The sequence below is a fragment of the Cavia porcellus genome, unplaced genomic scaffold, assembly GCF_034190915.1.
Source record: "Cavia porcellus strain 051 isolate PalLab524CR breed Dunkin Hartley unplaced genomic scaffold, mCavPor4.1 scaffold_5, whole genome shotgun sequence".
Lineage (NCBI taxonomy): Eukaryota > Metazoa > Chordata > Mammalia > Rodentia > Caviidae > Cavia > Cavia porcellus.
In genome coordinates this window covers 55,362,190-55,381,453 of record NW_026947488.1, presented here as the reverse complement: position 1 = coordinate 55,381,453, position 19,264 = coordinate 55,362,190, and the positions used below count along the sequence as shown (strand labels likewise).

Below are 19,264 nucleotides of genomic sequence, written 5' to 3'. Positions count from 1 at the left end.
CTGTAATGGTGATCCCGTGCGGGTTTTGTGTGTCTCCGGCCTTCTCGCTGCGCTCCTGCGCCGCCTTCCCAGCTCCACCTTGACCTTGACCTTTAAGCGCTCAAGCTGCGCCCTCGACCCCCGCAGAGCTTCCCGGACCCCGGGCTGTCAGAGGCGGCCGGTGGCGGGGCTGAGCGCTGCGCTGCAGGGCAGCGCTCCGGCCTGGCCAGCTGCAGCCCTCCTCGCGGTACCCTGATTCCGCCCTGGCGCGCAGCCCGTGCTCTGCTCCCCAGCTTCCCGCGCCGGCCTTTCTGCCTAAGCCGCGTGGGTCACCGTTCTTAGCAGTCAGGATTTACCTGTTGTCCCGCCCAGAGGCCCCTGGCCTTTTCTTCCTGTTCCAATTCATGGTAATCTTTTTAAATCCGGTGCCCACGTTTATCGTGAACTTTGAAAACTACATCTTGAAACTTTTCCTTTTTGCCAGACACAAGCCAGCGTGGCCTCCCATCCTGACTTCAGTGTGATCTTGTGTTAAAGAAAGCATCCCCGAACAATTTCGTATTTCCTCCTGCACTTTTCTTTAAAAAAAGTTTAAGGTTCACCTGGAATTACCAAAATTCTGTGGCTAGTCACGCGAGTTTTATGTTGTGTCAGATCATGTGGAGAACCATCACATCTGCATCTTTCTGCAGTACGTTATAAGCAGAGCACTGTGCCAGTTTCAGAGCCTGGGGTCCTTGTGCTGACCTTATGCCTGTGGACTTGTCCCAAGTGCTTGCTACATGGTGATTGTCTTTGACCAGAAACTGGTTTAAGTTAAATTTTATTTGCCCCCAACCACCTTTCCATAGCAGGGCTGGGAAGTATTTCGTTTTGTCAGACTTCGTTTTGTTGCCTAGTTCTAGGTCTTATTTTCTGAATCCTTGGTGGTGGTTGGTATTTTTGCTTTATGTTTTTTTCTCTGCTCTCTCCAGCTGTTCCACTTGCATGTTTTTGGGTTTGGTTTTTGTTTTGAGACAGGGTCTCCCTTTGTAGTTCAGGCTGCCATTGAACTGTGTAACTCAGGCTGGCATTGAACTCACTGTGATCCTCCTGCCTCTACTTCCAGAGTGCTGAGATTACAGGTGTGAGGTACTACACCCATTTTGTCTGTTTTTACAACAACCGCTTTTGGACTTCTCTCTCCGTTTGTGAAGTTGTTTATCTGAAGTAGTACTGTTTGGACTGAGCTATAATCTCCCTTTTCTCCACTGGGGCTATGAGAAAGTATTATGTAACTGGCTCTGGATTTGCCTGCAGTGTGTGAAAGTGGCCTGTCCTGGTGCTCACAGGGGAAAGGGAGTTGTTTTCTGAACACGTACTTCTGCTTCATGCTATTCACTTAGTGAATGGATTTCTGTCCAGGTCTGGCCTACTTGAATTGATTTGGAAGCAAGTGTAACATTTAAAGCTGGAGTAGAGGGTCAAAATTGTGGGCCTCTGATTTGCTTGATTAGTGATAGTACATAGTCCACCACAACCTGAGGATAGAAAATACATATCCTAGTTCAAGGAAAATATAGGATAGGTTGTGATAGTCTTTTGTCAGTTTATCCCCAAATATACCATCATGTCTAAACTTTAGGAAGTATGGTAGCAACATAAAGTCTTTTTTTGTAAAAGTAAAATGCCAATTCTATGAAATAATGCAGTTTATTCAGTCATGTAGTGTTTCTACATTGTTACAGACTGAAGAAAAGTATAAAAATGTTTCAAAGCACTTCCTGAAAAACATACCTGGAAGAAACAGGGAAGAGTGGTTATTTTGCCCCGTTTGATTTATCAGTCCGTGTATATGTATGTATTTTTTTTCCTGAGCCATTAGAATCTAAGTTGGAAATTGAAGCTCTCATGTCTAATTTTTTTTTTATTTTCACATAAGGTCTCACTATGTAGTCCAGGCCAGCCTTGAATTCACAGTGATCTTTCTGCCTCAGCCTCCCAAATGCTGAGATTACAGCCTTGTGCCACATGGGTGACTCTCTATTTCAACATAGATTTCATAAGCACAAAGGTAATTCTCTAACATAAGTAGAGCATAATTACCTGATAAAGGAAATTTGATATTGTAATATTGTAGGGTATGCTTTTTTGAATTTTCTCTGATGAATTATGACCTTGTTTCTTTGTGTTCTGTGGCATGGGAATAGCCCACTAGTTAGGAAACCTGAGTTCTAGTTTGGTGATATGACCAATCAGGTGCATAGCATGGGTCAAAATTACTTTCTTTAACTGCTGTAATTTTAACTAGTTATGTTGAGAAATGCATTGTAGACCTGATAAACATCAGAAGAAAAATAGTTTCCTAGGAAGGCATAGTATCTTTCATTAGATGTTATACGCTAAAACAAGACTTTGTACATAGTATTTTCCAGTTTATTGTCTATTTAAACTTTACAATGGGGTTCATCCATTGAGTGATGCTTCAACTTGGAAGATGACAAATGATATTGATTGTGGTAGGTACCGCACATTACTCAGAAAGAAAGTTTACTATTATTTTCTTTATTCATACCTAGTCATCAGAACCATAGTTTGAGAGAAGACAGTAAAATATTTGAAAAAGTATTGTGCGTGAACTCAGTAAAAGGTACTTGAAATGGTTGTGAGACATTAAGACCTTGCTTTCTTTCTTTGTTATTTTTGAGACGCAGTTTCATCATGCAGTTCAGGCTGGCCTTGAGCTCACTTTGTAGTCCAGGCTGGTTTCGAACTTCCAACGATCCTCCCACCTCAGCCCAGCTTTACCTTTTTTTTTTTTTTTTTTGTCTTTGAGATGGCGTCTCGCTATGCAGTTCAGGCCAGACCTTGCTTTCAAACTAGGAAATAAAATGATAGTTTATTAGGGACAAATCTCAGTGTTTTAATAAATTTGAGGCATATAAGCTACACCTCAGTGGAACCCACATTTTTTTCACCATTCTTTCATTTTGTTTTATGTTGCTTTGTATTAGACAGGATCTCTTGTCTATTGCAGGTTGGTCTTAAACTCCGTGAGCTTCTGGCTTCAGCCTCCTGAGTACTAAGATTATACACCACAGTTTGAAATTGGCTTTCTAGGGTCAAATGTAGGCCCTCATGCATGTCAAGCAAGTCCTGTACCACTGAGCCACATCCCCAGCTCTGTCTTTTCTGTTGTAGGTGGTCTGAAATGCTAGGGTTAACATCTACCACAGGTAGGTGTAAAGCTGACTGAATTTAGAGAGTAACTACACACATACTGTCTGAGGTTCATTATGATGGCAGTAACTTCATACGGAAAGCCTATAACATGAACTGGATCAGGTAGTCTGTTGATGTTTTTAGGAGTGAAGTATTATATCAAAAAGAGTAAACATGTGGAAAGTCCAGTTCAAACGAGGTCATAGTGACAACCCTTCCCTGTAAGTAGATTTTGTAGAGGGAAGCCCTCAGCCTCATTAACATTAATAAAAATTGAAAGTGCAAGTGATTGACATCTTAATACTGTCTGAGTCATTCGTTTAGCATGTAGGTTCCAAAAGGATTTTACACTGAGAGGGTTGACTTTTTCATAAATTATAATTCTTAGTAAATGTTGGTACAGGATTTGTTTTTTGTTGTTTCGTTTTTTGAAACAGGGACTGCTACATAGTCCATCCTGGCCTTAAACCCTGGCCTCCTGCCTCTGCTTTCCCAAAAGCTGGGATTATAGGCATGCACAGTTTGGTGCAGGATTTTGAAGTCCAGGTACCTATATGCAGAGTATTGTGGTAAAAGCTTGTTGCCTGACTTGGTACTAAGAATTGTTCTAGCATGCAAATCTAGCTCTATAGAGATTCTCGGGTTTGTTTAATAAAAAAAAAAAAAAAAAAAAGACTTTGTAACTTTCATAGCATGTGACAAAGTATGTATTTGATCACAAATTTTGTAGAGATCCATGTTTAGTTTTGCCTTCTGAAGAGTTACTAGCACATATTTGGACTCTGTACATGGGCAGATGTCATCTTCAACAGCAGTTATATTAGGAACGCAGCTAGTTTTGTATCTGCTTTCAGTTTGATAAATCATTGAATTATTTAAGAAAGCTTTCTAAGAGAATGACTTAAGAAAAGTTCTTGGGTTTAAGTATTTTGGTATCTTCCTGTGTTGTAATTTATGACTAGTGTTGTTTCTTCTGCCTTTCTCCCCAAATAGCTACATTACCCTTTTCTTTTTCTCAAAGGTTACTTGTAAATGTTGCCATAAAGCCTGAGTTGAGCTCCAACCTTTACTTGTGCTTCCTAACCTTGTCTTAGGTATTCAGAAGTATTCTGTATTCTTCCTTTTCTTTTTCTTTTTCTTTTTTTTTTTTTTTTTTTTTTTTTTTTTTTTTTTTTTTTTTTTTTTTTTTTTTTTTTTTGTGCCAGGGATTGAACCCACGACCTTGCGTTTGCCAAGCAGGCGTTTACACCGCTGAGGCGTTTACACCCCCTGCCCCCTTTTTTACTTTTTGATACTGGAAATCATATTCAGGATCTCACACTTATCAGGCAGGCACTTAGGCCCCTGAATTATGTCCCCAGCTGTATTGTTTATTCTTTAGACCAGTATTGTGTTGGATTATTTGTGGGTATGTTTGGGTGTGTGTTGTTCACTTGCTGGCTGGCAATTCTGGAAATGGAATCCAGGTAGGGCCTTCACACTGAACTGCAACTCCAGCAATTTTGTTTTGTTTCATTTTGTTTTTATCACATTTGTTTGTTTTAGAGACATGGTTTCACTGTGGAGTGCAGGCTGGCATTGAATTCACTTATTGCAACCCAGGCTGGTCTTGAACTCATGGTGGCCCTGTTGCCTAAACCTCGAGTTTGTTTTTGCCTTTTTTAAATCTTGAGACAGGATCTCACTGTGTTGTCCAGGGTGGTCTTAGACTTGTGATCTTCCTTCCTCAGCTTCCCAGAGTGCTAAGATTATAGATGTGCTTCCCCACCTCTAGCTTTTTTTTTTTTTTTTTTTAAGAAAGGAGGCCTCGCTGTTTTGTTGGACTGAAGCCATCCCTTCTTCCTCAGCCTCCCTTATAACTGGGACCACAGGCATGTGCCACTAATCCTCTTAATTGTTGTTTTACTCCATTTGGCTTGTTGTGAGTAGAGGTGATACTTTGTTTTGTTTTTTTAGACAGGGTCTCATTATGTAGTTCAGGCTTTCCTTGAACTCACTGTGTAACCTCGGCTGGCCTCGAACCTGAAGGAACCTCCTGTCTCAGCCTTCCCAAGTATTGGAATTACAAGTGCACATCATCACATCTATTTAATTCCTGCTTTTGGAAGAAACTGTTTCCTTCTAGCATTAGAACTTAACCAAGAATCCTTGCCCTTGCCACATCATTTACATGCCATCTTTATATGAAGTTCTCAGACTTTAGTGATAGAAGATTTTGATGGTATTTTCTCTATTTGTTCATCAGACCAAAGAGAACCCTGTACAGTAAGAAATATGGTGTGGACCTCATCAGATACACGCATGCGGCAAACACAGTTGTTTACAGCTCTAACAAAATAGATGGTGAGTAAGCCTTCTTTTGAGTATGGTCAGTTTCCCTTGTTAAATAGTTCATTGAATCTTTGTGGCTTCTTATGTTTTGGTTATAGTTACTTTAAATATTTTCCTGTGATGTTACCAATGCTAATTACATTGTTATGACTGGAAGAATGCTGGAACAAGCCAGTAGCACTATTGAAGGACTTAGAATTCAGTAGGAAAAATCTCTAGTTTACAGTAGGGGCTGGAAAGGGAAGCAGCTAATTATATTTGTGATTTGTACTTCTTGAAACTTGAAGAAGTACTTTGAGAACAAATAAAAGAATACTATACGTAGCAAGTGGTAAACTACTAGATCCTCCCATTTAAAGTATGTGGACTTGAGAAAAGTTTTCAGAAAGGCTTGAACTTTGATAGTTTAAGGGAAGTTAGAATTTCTGGTGTATGTCCAAACTTTTATAGGCTGTGTCTTGATGGTACAGAGACCTTGTTTGTCTTTTATTCCAAAGATTTTTTTTTTTTTTTTTTTTTTTTTTTTTTTTTTTTTTTTGTTATTAGGGATTGAAACAGGCATGCCATGCTAAGTCTCACACGGAGTTACATCCTCAGCCCTTACTATTTTGTATTTGGAGACAGGGTCTCAGTAAGTTGGCTGTGCTATACTTGCAGTCTTCCTTCCTGCCTAAGCCTCCTGATTAGCTAGCATTACAGGTGTGCACCACCTAAATTTATTTCTTTTTATACTCTACTCCCCTATTTTCCAGTGCTGGGCCTTGAGTATGCTAGGCAAGTGCTGTGCCACCAGCCAACCCCCAACCCTTTTCCTTTTTACTTCTAAATAAAGCTACTCTTTGAAGAGTAAAGATATTTAGAAAATAAGACTTGTAAATTTGGGGGCTGGGGATATGTGGCTCAGCAGCACAGTGCCTGCCTGGCCAGTAGGAGGTTGTGAATTAGATTCCCAGGACCAAAAATAGAATTGTAAATTTCTTTTTGTAATAAATGTTCCTATTTTTATCTGCATTTGCCCTAGGAGAAGTCCTTCTAAGTTGACAGATTGTCTTGGTGGTTGAGTTGTAACATTTCACACATTAGAATTTTTCTATTATTTTTAATGACATCGCTGATTTATTGTTTCCACTTTTTTATTGTTTTGTGTTTTGGTTTTGGTGAGGTGGTTTTGTTTTGTTTTGTTTTTGTACCAGAGATCAGACTCACGACCTCGCGCTTGCTAGGCAGGCGCTTATGCCACTGAGCTAAGTCCCCAGCTCCTTTGTTTTGTTTTTGTGAACAGTCTTTCTCGGTATGCTTCAGGCTAAGCTTGAACTTACAGTACTTTGCAAGCCTGGGTAGCCTTAAATTCATGGCAGTCCTCCTCCTCAGCTTCCCAAGTGCTGCGATCACAGGTCTGCAGTACAACATCAGGCTGTTTTGCTTTTTAGAGCAAGATTTTTGTAATGTTCAAAAAGGATTGGTTAGACTGCTGTTCTTGCTGTGTCCCAGTAAGTGGGCAAGTCTCTTTTGTATTTAATGAGACTTTTCTGCTTGTACTTGTTCCTGTACCTGTGCTTGATTTTTTTAAGTATATAGTTTCTGCTTTTCATGTCTATTTTGAAAATGGTTTTCTATATAAGCAGTGCAGTTGATGGTTTTACACACAAATATAAAAATACTAGGGTCCTGAGGAATTATGTATATGTAATCATCTAAATGACTGGCATATTTTTCCTGTTGGGTTGTTGTTCTGAGTGATTAATGAGGACTCTCCAAATGTGGTGCCAAATGAGGCACATGCTTGGCACTTGCAGCTCTGCTGCCAGGGCTATGCTATGGGGAGTTGCCTTTCCTGTTTCAAGTACATCCTGAAGACTTTCTCCAGCTCTGCGTTTCCCTTTGCCTGATTCCAGGCTGAGGTAGTAGTTTGTACAGTTTGAGGGTCTATGATACCACCCGGTATAGGAGATAACTGTACAGGCCACTGCCTTGCCAGGAACAGCGCACCAGCCACCAAGTGGGGCAGAGAGGATGGTGAAGCCCTGCTCATCTCTGGGAATCCAGGTAATGGGAGGGAATTTTTTCTTAGGCAGGTGAGTACTTCTAGCACTAGAACAACTAGGAGTGCTTGTCATTTAAGAAGATTGAATTTGTTTTCAAGGAAATTATGTGGATTCAGGTATTAAACCTAAAAAGGCGGGGCGTGGTACAGACCTATAATCCCAGCACTTGGGAGGCTGAGGCAGAAGGATCTCAATCTCAAGAGCTCAAGGCCAGCCTGAACTACATAGGGAGACCCCGTCTCAAAGAAAAAGAAACATTAAAAGGGTACTTTTTCCCCCTCCTAGTTTAGATGCATATTTCTTAGAAAGCATCCTTGTGAACCACTGGGTGAAACTCTTGATATTTTCAACTTGTTTATTTCTGTATTTTGTGTTTGGCCTTACAGTGGTCGTTGTATGCTTTTTTCCTCTGCACTTTGACACCACTTCCTATTACCTTTTTTCCAACAACAGCTTTTTCTTTTTCCTCATCCTTTTAGGAGCATAGTACTTGGAGGGTTTTTGTTGTTTTCTTTTTTGGCAGTACTGGGAACTGAGCTCAGGGCCGTCACTGATCTATATCCCTAGTCTTTTTTATTTTTTATTTTAAGACAAGGTCTCTGAAACCTTAGCCTCTCAAACCTTAGCTGGGATTGCAGATGTATACCACCACACCCAAGTTTTTCATTCGTTCTTTTTGTGGTGCTGGAGATTGAATCCAGGGCATTGCACGATGCTAACTAAGGATTCTACTGCTAAATTACATCCCCAGACCTAAACTGAGCTTGACTATGGAATCCTCCTGTCTCCACCTCCAAGAGCGCTGGGATTGCAGACATTCCTACCACATCTGGTTCAGTTCTATATTTTATGAGTATATGCTTGGGATACATCAGTTCTATTTACTTCATTCCCTTATCGCTACTACTCTTTTTTTGTTTCCTTTTTCAGATGGAATCATTCAAATTTTTTTTTTCTCAAATCCAGTTTTTCAAAGATAAAAAGAAAAAAACTACCTCAAAATTTCAAAGCACATCAGTCAGGGGGAACAATGGAATATACATTGTGCATTGTCATCCCCAAATCATTCACCCAGAGCACAAGACATCTGCGTTGAATTATCTGAACAATACCAGTATAAATCTTTCTCTTCGTAAACTCGGAGAAATCAGTTGTGTAACTATCTTAACTAGTTTGTACATATATATACACATGTATGTATGTTCTTTCTTTCAGCTTGTCACACTAATGAAACAACACAGTATTTATATGTGTGTCTTATTTATTTCACTGTTGCATCCATTTACCTATAAAAATCTCCAGTTTATCATTCTTTATGGCTGAGTAGTACTCCATTGTTAAAAAAAAACACATCTTTTTTTATCCATTCCTCAGTTGATGGGCATTTAGATTGTTTCCAAGATCTGGCTATTACACACTGTGCTGCTATAAACATGAGTGCACATATATCACTGTGGTATGATGTTTTTAATTCTTTTGAGAAGTACCCTGAAGGGGAATAGCTGGGTTGAATGAGACCTCTGGTCCTAATTGTTTTGAATCTCCACACTGATTTCTGTAGTGTATGAGAAGTGGATATACATTTTTGGATTGGCTCAGGTCTTTAAATCTGGGAGGACTGATTTTTTTTTTTTTTTTTTTTTTTTAAGTTCTTTATATGTTCTTGGTAGTAAGCCTTTGCCTGAGGAACAGCTGGCAAACATTTTCTCCCATATTGTGGGCTGTCTCTTCACTCTGTTGGTGGTTTCTTTTGCTGTGAAAAAAAAAAAAGCTTTCCAGTAGGGTGAGATCCCAGTTATTGATTCTGTGCACTCTGGGTTTTGTTCATAAAGTCTTGGCCTACACCAGTGTCCTCAAGAGTTTTACTTTATTTTCCAGCAGATTTAATATTTCTGTTTTAATATTAAAATCTTTGATCCATTCTGATTTTAACTTAGTACATGGTGAAAGATATGGGTCCAGTTTTAATCTTCAGCATGTGTAGAGCCAGTTTTTCAAGCACCATTTCTTAGAGGCTGTCTTTCTTCTAGTGAATGTGTTTGGCTCCTTTGTCAAAGGCAAGGTAGCTTACTGTGTGTGCTGTTTCTGCATCTTCTAATCTGTTACATTGATCTTTGGGTCTGTTTTGTTTTTGGGGGTTTTTTTTGTGTGTGTTTTGTTTTAGGGGTTGGTTTTTGTTGTGGGGGAGGTAGTTGGGGTTTTGAGTATTTGTTTGTTTTCCAGTACCACACTTGTTTTTTTTTATCACAATAGCTTTATAGTATAATTTCCAGTCAGGGATTATGTGCCCTGTCTTGTCTTTGTTGCCCGGGATGGCCTTTGCTATTCTAGGTCTCTTCTGGTTGCAAATGAATTTTAGGATTGTTCTCTCTAATTCTGTGAGATATGCTCTTGGAATTTTGATTGGGATTGTGTTGAGGTCTTGTACATCCTTTGTTAGACTGATTTCTAGGTATGTCTTTTTTTGGATGCTATTGTAAAAGGTATTGTTTCCTTGGTTTCTCTTTCAGTGATTTTGTTATGTGCATACAGGAAGGCTTGATTTTTGAGTGTTGACTTTGTATCCAGCTACGTTACTGAATTTGCTTATTAAATCTAAAAGACTTTTGGTGGAGTTTTTAGGGGCTACTATATAGAGTATCATATCATCTGCAAGTAACAGTTTTAACTGTGTCCTTTCCTATCTTTATTCTTTTATTTCTTTCTCTTGACTAATTGCTCCAGCTAAAGTTTCCAGGACTATGTTGAATAAGAATGGAGACAGGGGACATCTTTGTCTTGTTCCTGATTTTAAGAGTGAAAGCTTTCAGTTTTTGTCCATTTCGTATGATGTTGGCTATTGGTTTGTCATATAGGGCTTTTAGCAGATTCAGATAAAGACCATCTGTTCCAATTTTCTGTGGGGTTTTCATCATGAATGGGTGCTGGACTCTGTCAAAAGCTTTTTCTGCATCTGTTGAAATGATCATGAGATTTTTGTCCTTGGCTCTGGTAATATGGTGTATTACATATGAATATTGAACCATCCCTATATCCTTGGGATGAATCTCACTTGTTCATGGTGTACAATCTTTTTGATGATTTGCTGCAGTGTGTTTGCCAGTATCTTATTAAAGATTTTTTCATCAGTGTTTATTAGGGAGATTGGCCTGTAATTCTCTTTCTTAGTTGGGTCCTTCTCTGGTTTGGAATGGAGTAATGCTTGCTTCCAGGAATGAATCTGGGAGTGTTGCTTCTGAAATCATTTAGTTTCTAAGACTGTGCATATTATTTTTCTCAAGCACAAATTATTATTTCTTTCTTTAACATCATCAAAATCTTACTGATACGACTTGGTCTACTTCATGTGTTTGATTTCAGCATTTCTTGAGGTGTTACATCTCTCTCTCTGTTTGAGGCATTACCTCTTTCTCTGTTTTGTTTAGTTTCAATGTAAATTTTGTCTCCAGTTGAACATTGGGGTGGGTCAATACTATTTGAAAGCCCTGAACAAAAATATACCATCATGGACTTACCTAATCTTCAGCATAATGTAGTTGCTCACTACTTTGGTCCTGTTTCCTCAGCAGACACATTTTTAAGTTTGCCATTTTGTGAGTACTGAGACCAGTGACTTAATTCTTTTATTTATATTTTTTCTTTTGGCCAGGCTATCTTTGCAGGGCAATTATTATAAAGAACACAGAGATTGAGAGTAAAACAGTGATAACATGGGTTTTAAACTTTGCTCTATATGCTGTCAACTCTGCTTTTGAATTATGTGAAACTTATGTGCATACTTTTTTTTTTTTTTTTTTTTTTTTTTTTGGTCTTTTTGAGATGAGGTCTTGCTATGCAGTTCAGGCTGGCCTTGAGCTCACTTTGTAGCCCAGGCTGGTCTCAAAGTCTCAATGATCCTCCCACCTCAGCCTCCCGAGTGCTGGGATTACAGGCCGTTATGTGCCTAGCAAGAAGAATTATTCAGTGTTACAAATACTTTCCTTGAGTGGTGGGAGATGGTTGGTTCTTTAACTTTATCTTCAAAATGAAAATGCAAAGTAAATTCATTTTTAAATAGTACAGTATCATCATACCTTATTTATCTTTCTACAGACACTATTCGTTACCTGTCCTTACACGACAACAAATATATCAGATACTTTCCTGGACATAGCAAAAGGTAAGAACCAAGTGTTGTAGAATTAGTTACTGTGTTTGAGAATACAGACAATATGTGAGTGGAAAGATTTTTATTAGTGAATTGAAGTTAGCACTTCATTATTGTTTGACATTTTTCTTTATCTTTTCTTACTGATATACCTTAAATAGCTCTTAGACTGGTCGTGGTAGCATATGCCTATAAATCCTAGAATTTGGGGGATTGATGCAGAAGGATTGCCACAACTTTGAGGCCAACCTGGGCTGTACAGTGAGTTCAAGGCCAGCCTGAATTATGTAGTGAAACCCTACCTCAAAAAAAATTCAAGAGCCGGGCGTGGTGGCTCACCCTTGTAATCCCAGCACTCGGGGAAGGCTGAGGTGGGAAGATTGTTGTGAGTTTGAGACCAGCCTGGGCTACAAAGTGAGCTCAAGGCCAGCCTGAACTGTATAGCGAGACTCCGTCTCAAAAAGTCAAAAAAAATCCAATCAACTCTTGATTTAGAGGGGTAGGGGTTTCCAAAGGGAGAGGGTAGGGCTTTAGCGACAACTGAAATCTCATTTTAAATATGAATAAAAGACTGGAGGTTGGAAGATATAGCTTGTTGACAGAGCCTACACTTTGCATGCAGGAGGCCCTGTGTTCTGTCTCCAGAATCAAAACATACATATGATATTCTGGAATATCAAATCTTAGGTATATCTTAATAAAAGAATCATTTATGCCTTTGAAGCCTCCAGTATAGATGGCTCCTATTTCAGCAGGCCTTTACATAAAAATTTACCATTTAGAGGTGTGTGTGGGAGTGTGTGTGTGTCTGTGTGTGACAGAGACTGGACATTTCCTCCTGCTTTCTTTTATAAATGTACACAATCTTGGACTGAATGTGGGATAGAGCCCTAAGAAAGATGCAGAGGGCTGGAGATTTAGCTTAGCAGCATAAGCGCCTGCCTTGTAAGCAGGCAGTTGTGAATTTGATCCCCAGTACCGATAAAAATGAAAAAGACCAAAAAAAAGAAAGAAAGAAAGAAAGAGATGCATTGGGGCTCTCTCTGTTAAAATTGAATTTTTTTATAAATTTATTTTTTATTTTTTTGAGACAGGGTTTAACCATGTAATTCAGGCTAGCTTTGAACTCACTTTGTAGCCCAAACTGACCTAAGCATCCCCGGTTCTGGGATTATTGAAATGCCAGCAGGCCTGGCATTTTGTGGAATTCTTGTCTTTTGGTTGTGTATTTTTGTGTATTTTTCAGTCAGGGTCTTGCTATGTGTAGTTCAGACTAGCTTTGAATTCATTATGTGTTGCCATGCTGGCCTTGAACTTCAGGAGATCCTCCTGCTTCAGCTTCCCAGGTGCTGGCATTATAGGTGTGCACCACCATGTCCAGCTTCACCTGGAAGCTTATGTGAAACCCATGTTTCCAAATACTCAACTTTTTTATCTAATCTAATTCTTAGATTACTTCTTCATAATTGTCTTACCTTGCTGCCCAGAAATTTACTCAGAGTTCCTTATCCCAAATAGACTTTTTGAGCTTACCACCTTCTTTTCACTATCAAATTTAAAAGAAAAATCTACAAACTCCCATCCCCAATTCTACATATTTGATTACTGTTTAATCCCTTCTGCACATTGAAACTGCCCCCTCACCAGAATCAGGAATTTGATCCCCAGTACCAAAAAAAAAAATTTTCCCTTTTGTTGTAGTCTTTTGGATATGTGTTGCCTAGATACAAGCTTCCATGGGGTCAGGTTCTTGGTTCTTACAGTCCTTGTACTCCAGCATATAGAGTGTTTTTCATTAAGATAGACCTCTAAACACTTGAGCTGAATGCTATGGCATAAAATTTCCTGTCCATATGCATTCTGCTCGGTATTTTTTGTTAGTACATCACCTTTCTCAGAAGATTTTTGCTTAACGATATCTTAAGTTGAGGGACTAGTGCAAATGTTAATTGAGTTATACTGGATAAAGAGTTTTTTACTGGGAATATGGACACTCACCTGTGATCCCAGCACTTGCCGAGAGTTCTAGTTTACTACATAAAACTCATTTATATTTCATATATACCTTTATATCTTGAGTTTAATTTTGGTGTCCCTGCATTGTAACTGACCCCTCATTGTAAGTTCAGGTAGGCTTCTGGTGACACACTGGTAAACTACTTAGAAAGTTTCAGGGTTTTTTTTGTTTAAGAGTATTTTGTATTTGGGATTTTCACATTAAGAGATCCATATGACGAATATAACTGCTGTTAGCATAGGCCTGTGGTTCTCTTAAATGTGGTTCCCAGACCATCAGTCTCTCCTTCATGTGGAAGCTTATAAGAAACTCAGATTACCAGACCCTGTCCAGCTGTGCTGTGTTGGAAAATCTGGGAGTAGATTCCAACAGCCTAAATTAGCTTTTGTTTTGTTTGTTTGTTTTTTGAGACAAGGTCTCACTGTAAAGTTCAGGCTAGCCCTTGAATTTACTGTGTAGCTAAGGCTGGCCTCAGAGATCCCCCTGTCTCAGCCTCCTGAGTACTTGGATTATAGGCATGCACCGCCACATCTGGCTAACAATCTAGATTTTAAACTTGCCCTGCAAGTAAAACTGATGTCACTACAGATGGGAAACAGTGTAGTCCATTGCCATCCTGTTAAGGAATCTTGGGTTGGGTTGGGTTGGGTTGGGTTGGATTTTATTTTGAGACATTGTCTTGCTTTGTAGCCCAGCATGGCCATGAACTTCAGGCAGTCCTGCCTCAGCATTTGAAGTGCAAAGATTGTAGGTGGTTGCCACCATTATTAGCAGGCTTATTGAGATGTGGCTCACATACCATAAAATATACCCTTTTAAAATATACAAATCAAGGGCCAAGTGTGGTGGCATAATCCCAGCACTCAGGAGGCTGAGGCAAGAGAATCTTTGCAAGTTCGAGACGAGCCTAGGCTATAAGGTGAGCCCAAGGCCAGCCCGAAACTCATAGCAAGACCCTATCTCAAAAAGATAAAATATACAAATCAGTGGCCTTTTTTGTATATTCAGAGTTGGACAAAAATTATCACTATTCTCCTTTTTGTCTATGTAGATTTACAACATTTTTCTCAACATTTTTGGCCCTTTGTGTCCGGCTTCTTTCACTTAAAACGTGAAGTTTGCATAGTTTATCCATATTGTCGCATAATTTGGTGTTTCATTCCTCCTTACCATCAAATAATATTCATTGCATTTTATGTTCACACTGTCTATTTACCTGCTTATTAGGTAATAGACATTTGGGTTGTTTCCACTCTGGCTATTGTGAATAATGATCTTGTAATACATGGTATATTTTTTTGTGTGGACATACATTTTCAATTCTAGGATTGAAATTTCTAGGTCATTTATAATACCCTGTTTCAGAAAAACTGATTTCCAGGGTATTTGTACCATTTTGCATTTCCATCAGCAATTCCATTTCTCTACTATCCTCATGTTTATCAACATCTGATATCAACTCTCTTACTATACTGTACTAATGAATGTTAAATAGTATTTCACTGCGTTAGATTTGCACTAGAGCCATACATTTATATTTTTGGACTTATAAGTTTTTCATTATGCTAGTTGTCTTACATTATGCCATATGTACTTGTATATGTTTCCTTGAGTGACAGTGTTGGAAGAACAGCTATATGTAGGGCTTGCATCCAATTTTTGCTCATATTTTGCTTCAACTCCTATTTATGTTGATGCATTGCAGGGTGGTGGCCTTATCCATGTCACCTGTGGATGACACCTTCATTTCTGGGTCTCTTGATAAAACCATTCGACTTTGGGATCTCCGGTCTCCTAATTGCCAGGTAGGTAACAGTACCTCACAGTTAAACTTTTTGAGCATTTTTTTTTTTTAATGGCAGCTATAATTTTCAGTTTTCCTTTTTTTTTTTTTTTAAGACTAGTCAGGTGCAGTAGTGAGAAGAGGGGAAAGAGTAGAACAAGGAGTTCAATCTGTACTGACAAAGAAAATCTTTTCCTGGTAGATTGTAGCTTGGAAAGCAAATACCCTACTCAAGTACAGATTGTTTTAGACGCTGTGGTGTTAAAATCAAAGAGCAAACAAAACAAAACACTGGGCCAGAAATACAGCTCAGTGGCACAAGCACCTGCCTGGCAAGCGCAAGGTCCTGAGTTTGATTCCTGATACCAAAAAAAAAAAAGTTCCTAGAATCTTAGACCTATATCTTTTAGCCTCAGGAAATAACGTTTTTATTTGAACTCTGATCTGAAGTATGATGATCTCTTCTTTTAAAGCTTTTAGTTTTTTATTTCTCTATTCTGTAAGTAATCTGTTCATATTGTTTTCCTGTTTTCATTGGAAAAAGCAGATTAGATAGTGGGAGATCCTGTATCCCTTAACCTTTTTTTTTTTTTTTCCCTTGTTCTTAGTGACAGTCCGGCCTTGAACTCAACAGGAATCCTCCCAGCCTCCCAAGTGCTGGGATTACAGGCATATGCTACCATGCCTGGCATTCATTAACTTTTTGTCTGTTTTTTTCTCTTAGGGCCTCATGCATCTACAGGGCAAGCCAGTTTGTTCATTTGATCCAGAAGGGTTAATTTTTGCTGCCGGTGTTAACTCTGAAATGGTCAAGCTTTATGACCTTCGTTCTTTTGACAAGGTAAGTCTTTTATTAGTCTTTAGGGTATTCATTATGAAGTTTTAATTATGAAGTAGACTTTTTTATTTGCCTATTTGTTTGTCTCACTATGTAATCTAGTCCATCATTAATTTACAGTGTAGCCCAAGTTGACCTTGAACTCTTGATTTCCCTCCTTCAACCTCCCAATTACTGGAATCACAGGGATTGGCAACCGCATCTGGCTGAGGTGGATATTAAGAGCCTTTTTTGTGGTAGAGGAAGAATTTGGTGTAGATATCAGATGGCAGCAGCATCCTCTGCTTTCCCAGTAAAAAGTACTCTAAAGGAATAGAATGGGAGATGACTTAGACTGAAAGAATTACTTATGTGTATGGGCTTGGTGGGAGGTTGCTATCTTTATCTTTTGCAGGGGCCGTTTGCAACCTTTAAGATGCAGTATGATCGGACTTGTGAATGGACAGGACTTAAGTTCAGCAATGATGGCAAGCTCATACTGATTTCCACCAATGGCAGCTTCATCCGTCTCATCGATGCATTCAAAGGGGTGGTGATGCACACATTTGGGGTGAGCTGACAGCCTTTGAACATGGCCGTTTTCTGTCTTCATATCTCCTGGGCTGAGAATTATGTTAGCTGGTTAGCAGAGACCAGGAGTTATTCTTGGCTACTGAAGTGTATAGGTTTGCATTTTCTTCCTGTATGTGAACTGTTTCCTTTGAATTGAGACTTCGGCTTTTTACTGACTAAGTTTGGTATTAAGTATATAATGGTTCCTAACAATAAGTTTTTTTGCCTTCCTTGAATATGCAGTTTGAGTTAGGGGTTGGGTTGTATGTCAGCCATGTTTGGAACCTTGGTTACACTGTGCATGACAAAGAGAAGATTTCATGGAAAATAATGAGATATGTGTGCTAGTTTGGTGTTTCTAGGAAGTTTTTATGGGTGGCTTTGTAACAAGAGAACTATTCTGTTTCAGGGTTATGCCAACAGCAAAGCTGTCACACTAGAGGCTTCATTTACTCCAGACTCTCAGTTTATTATGATTGGTGAGCTACCCTTATTTCCCTTGGGTTTATTTCTTTGGTAATACGCATATATTTTTCTAAGTAAGCTAAGATATTATTTGTTTAATAGATTTGGGAGGGGGCAAGCATTGTTTTTATTTGTCATTATCTTTGGTACTGAGGATTGAACCCAGCAGCTTTGTTACCATATAATGAATTCATTAAAGTGTACAATCAATGATGAAACAAAAGGTGATGAACAGACAAATGGTGCAGGGATGACAGAAAAGGAAAACTACCTGCCATGCAGCAAATCAGGCTTTGGGGTGCAGAACTGAGAGAAGAAAAAGGGGGGAGCATGTGCTTTGGTCTGGGATTATATAGAAAGCTTCTACAATGCTGCCCACACTCCAGTGGAGGTGGTGATTAAGTAGGATGGTCCTGGGTTACTATTCAAGCTAAAGTGGGTGAAAAGGAATGGTTTCCTGAGCTCCTAGTATTCTGTTGTACTATTACCGTGAGAGACATGGTTCCCAAAAATTTTTGAGGTGCTGAAGGAGGAAGGGCCATCTTACTGCTACTTCCTACAAAGTGGGGGTGCTGGCCCTACCTATGCAAGGACCAAAGAACTCTTGCCCTGTCTGATGTAAGAGTTCACAGGGACCCGAGTTCTTCCTTTGAGGGTTTTTTTTAATGAGCCATAACATGAAAGTAGACTACAATCTTGGGATTGGGCCATCAATTTAACAGCTCCCAAGTAAGAAACAAATTTGACCAAGAGATTTAAGTTTGTAAAATCTAAATAATAAGATTATGAAAAGCATTAATAGTTCCTTGCAGATCTTAGAAATGCAGCCAGCCAACTCCTGTGCTGTGTATTCCATATTTTAGATCAGGTAGCATAGAAACTAGAACTCTCTTTCACAGACAAATATAACCCCTCTGTTTTAGCAGTTAGGAGATCTAATTCCCTATAATGTTATATGGCCACCATAGTAATAAATCTGTTTGGTCTTTAAGAATGGCAATCCTGGGCCTGAGAATGTAGCTCAGCGGTATAAGCACCTGCCTGGCAAGCACAAGACTCTGAGTTCAGTCCCCGGTACCAAAAAAAAGAATGGCAGTACTGTCAGGAAGTTCACCTAATCAAGTGATGATAAGCTTTTTAGAACTTTCAATGATAATAGCCCACTGTGGCATGCATACCATAGGTTTGCCATCACTGGCTTAGTCTGTCTAGTTCTTAGATCACTGTAAATAGGAAAAAGATGTGATTAGTTTTAAGGTTTTGGTTTTTTGGTTTGTGTGTGGTTTTTTTGCGGGGAGGGGGTGGTACCAGGGATCGAACTCATGACCTTACATTTGCCAGGCAGGTGCTTATGCTGCTGAGCTAAATCCCCAGTCCCAAAGGTTTTGTTTTGTGTAAGGAATCACTGTTCATTTTATCTCTGTTGGTGGCAATTTTTGAATCATCCACCAGGATCCCAGAAAAAAAAAAAGAGGTCATGTTACAACTTGGGGCAAGGACCTCACAGTGTAGCAAACAAAAGATAGTAGCTTTGCTTCTCTGGTTCAACAAGTTGATTGGTATTTTCTGAAAAGAAATACGAGCCTATAATCGCTTCACTCAGGAGGCTGAGGCAGGAGAATCACTGCAAATTCAAGTCTGCCCTGAATGACATGGCAAGACCCTATCTCAAAGCACCCCCAAAAAGAAACTTGAGGTTACCCACTGGTTTACTGGTGTGCTTCTTCGTTTTCTTGTGTCTCAGGCAATTTGGGTTTTGCCCTAGAAAGGGTAATCCAACTATTTCCTGTACTTTAATGGCAGGAGTCATCAGAAGGGTTGTGTAAAGGCCTTTGCACTTGAAGGTAAAAAAAGTACTGGGAGTTAGGATCCACAGGAGTAAAAGAGAAGGCATCTTTGAAGTGAA

At 39.3% G+C, this 19,264-nt stretch overlaps 2 protein-coding genes across 2 annotated transcripts in view; one reads left to right on the top strand and one right to left on the bottom strand.

Annotated features, from left to right (window-relative positions):
• Wdr82 (WD repeat domain 82) overlaps window positions 1-19,264 on the top strand; it is a 28,942-nt gene that overhangs the window by 589 nt on the left and 9,089 nt on the right. The window contains exons 2-7 of the mRNA XM_063248976.1: window positions 5,426-5,523; window positions 11,649-11,715; window positions 15,426-15,525; window positions 16,228-16,344; window positions 16,736-16,891; window positions 17,303-17,372. Of these exons, the coding sequence (XP_063105046.1) occupies window positions 5,426-5,523; window positions 11,649-11,715; window positions 15,426-15,525; window positions 16,228-16,344; window positions 16,736-16,891; window positions 17,303-17,372 (608 nt within the window). The remainder of the gene's footprint in view (window positions 1-5,425; window positions 5,524-11,648; window positions 11,716-15,425; window positions 15,526-16,227; window positions 16,345-16,735; window positions 16,892-17,302; window positions 17,373-19,264) is intronic.
• Ppm1m (protein phosphatase, Mg2+/Mn2+ dependent 1M) overlaps window positions 2,381-19,264 on the bottom strand; it is a 32,606-nt gene continuing 15,722 nt past the window's right edge. Inside the window, exon 11 of the transcript XR_010047561.1 lies at window positions 2,381-2,837. The gene's annotated coding sequence lies outside the window, so the exon portion shown is untranslated. The remainder of the gene's footprint in view (window positions 2,838-19,264) is intronic.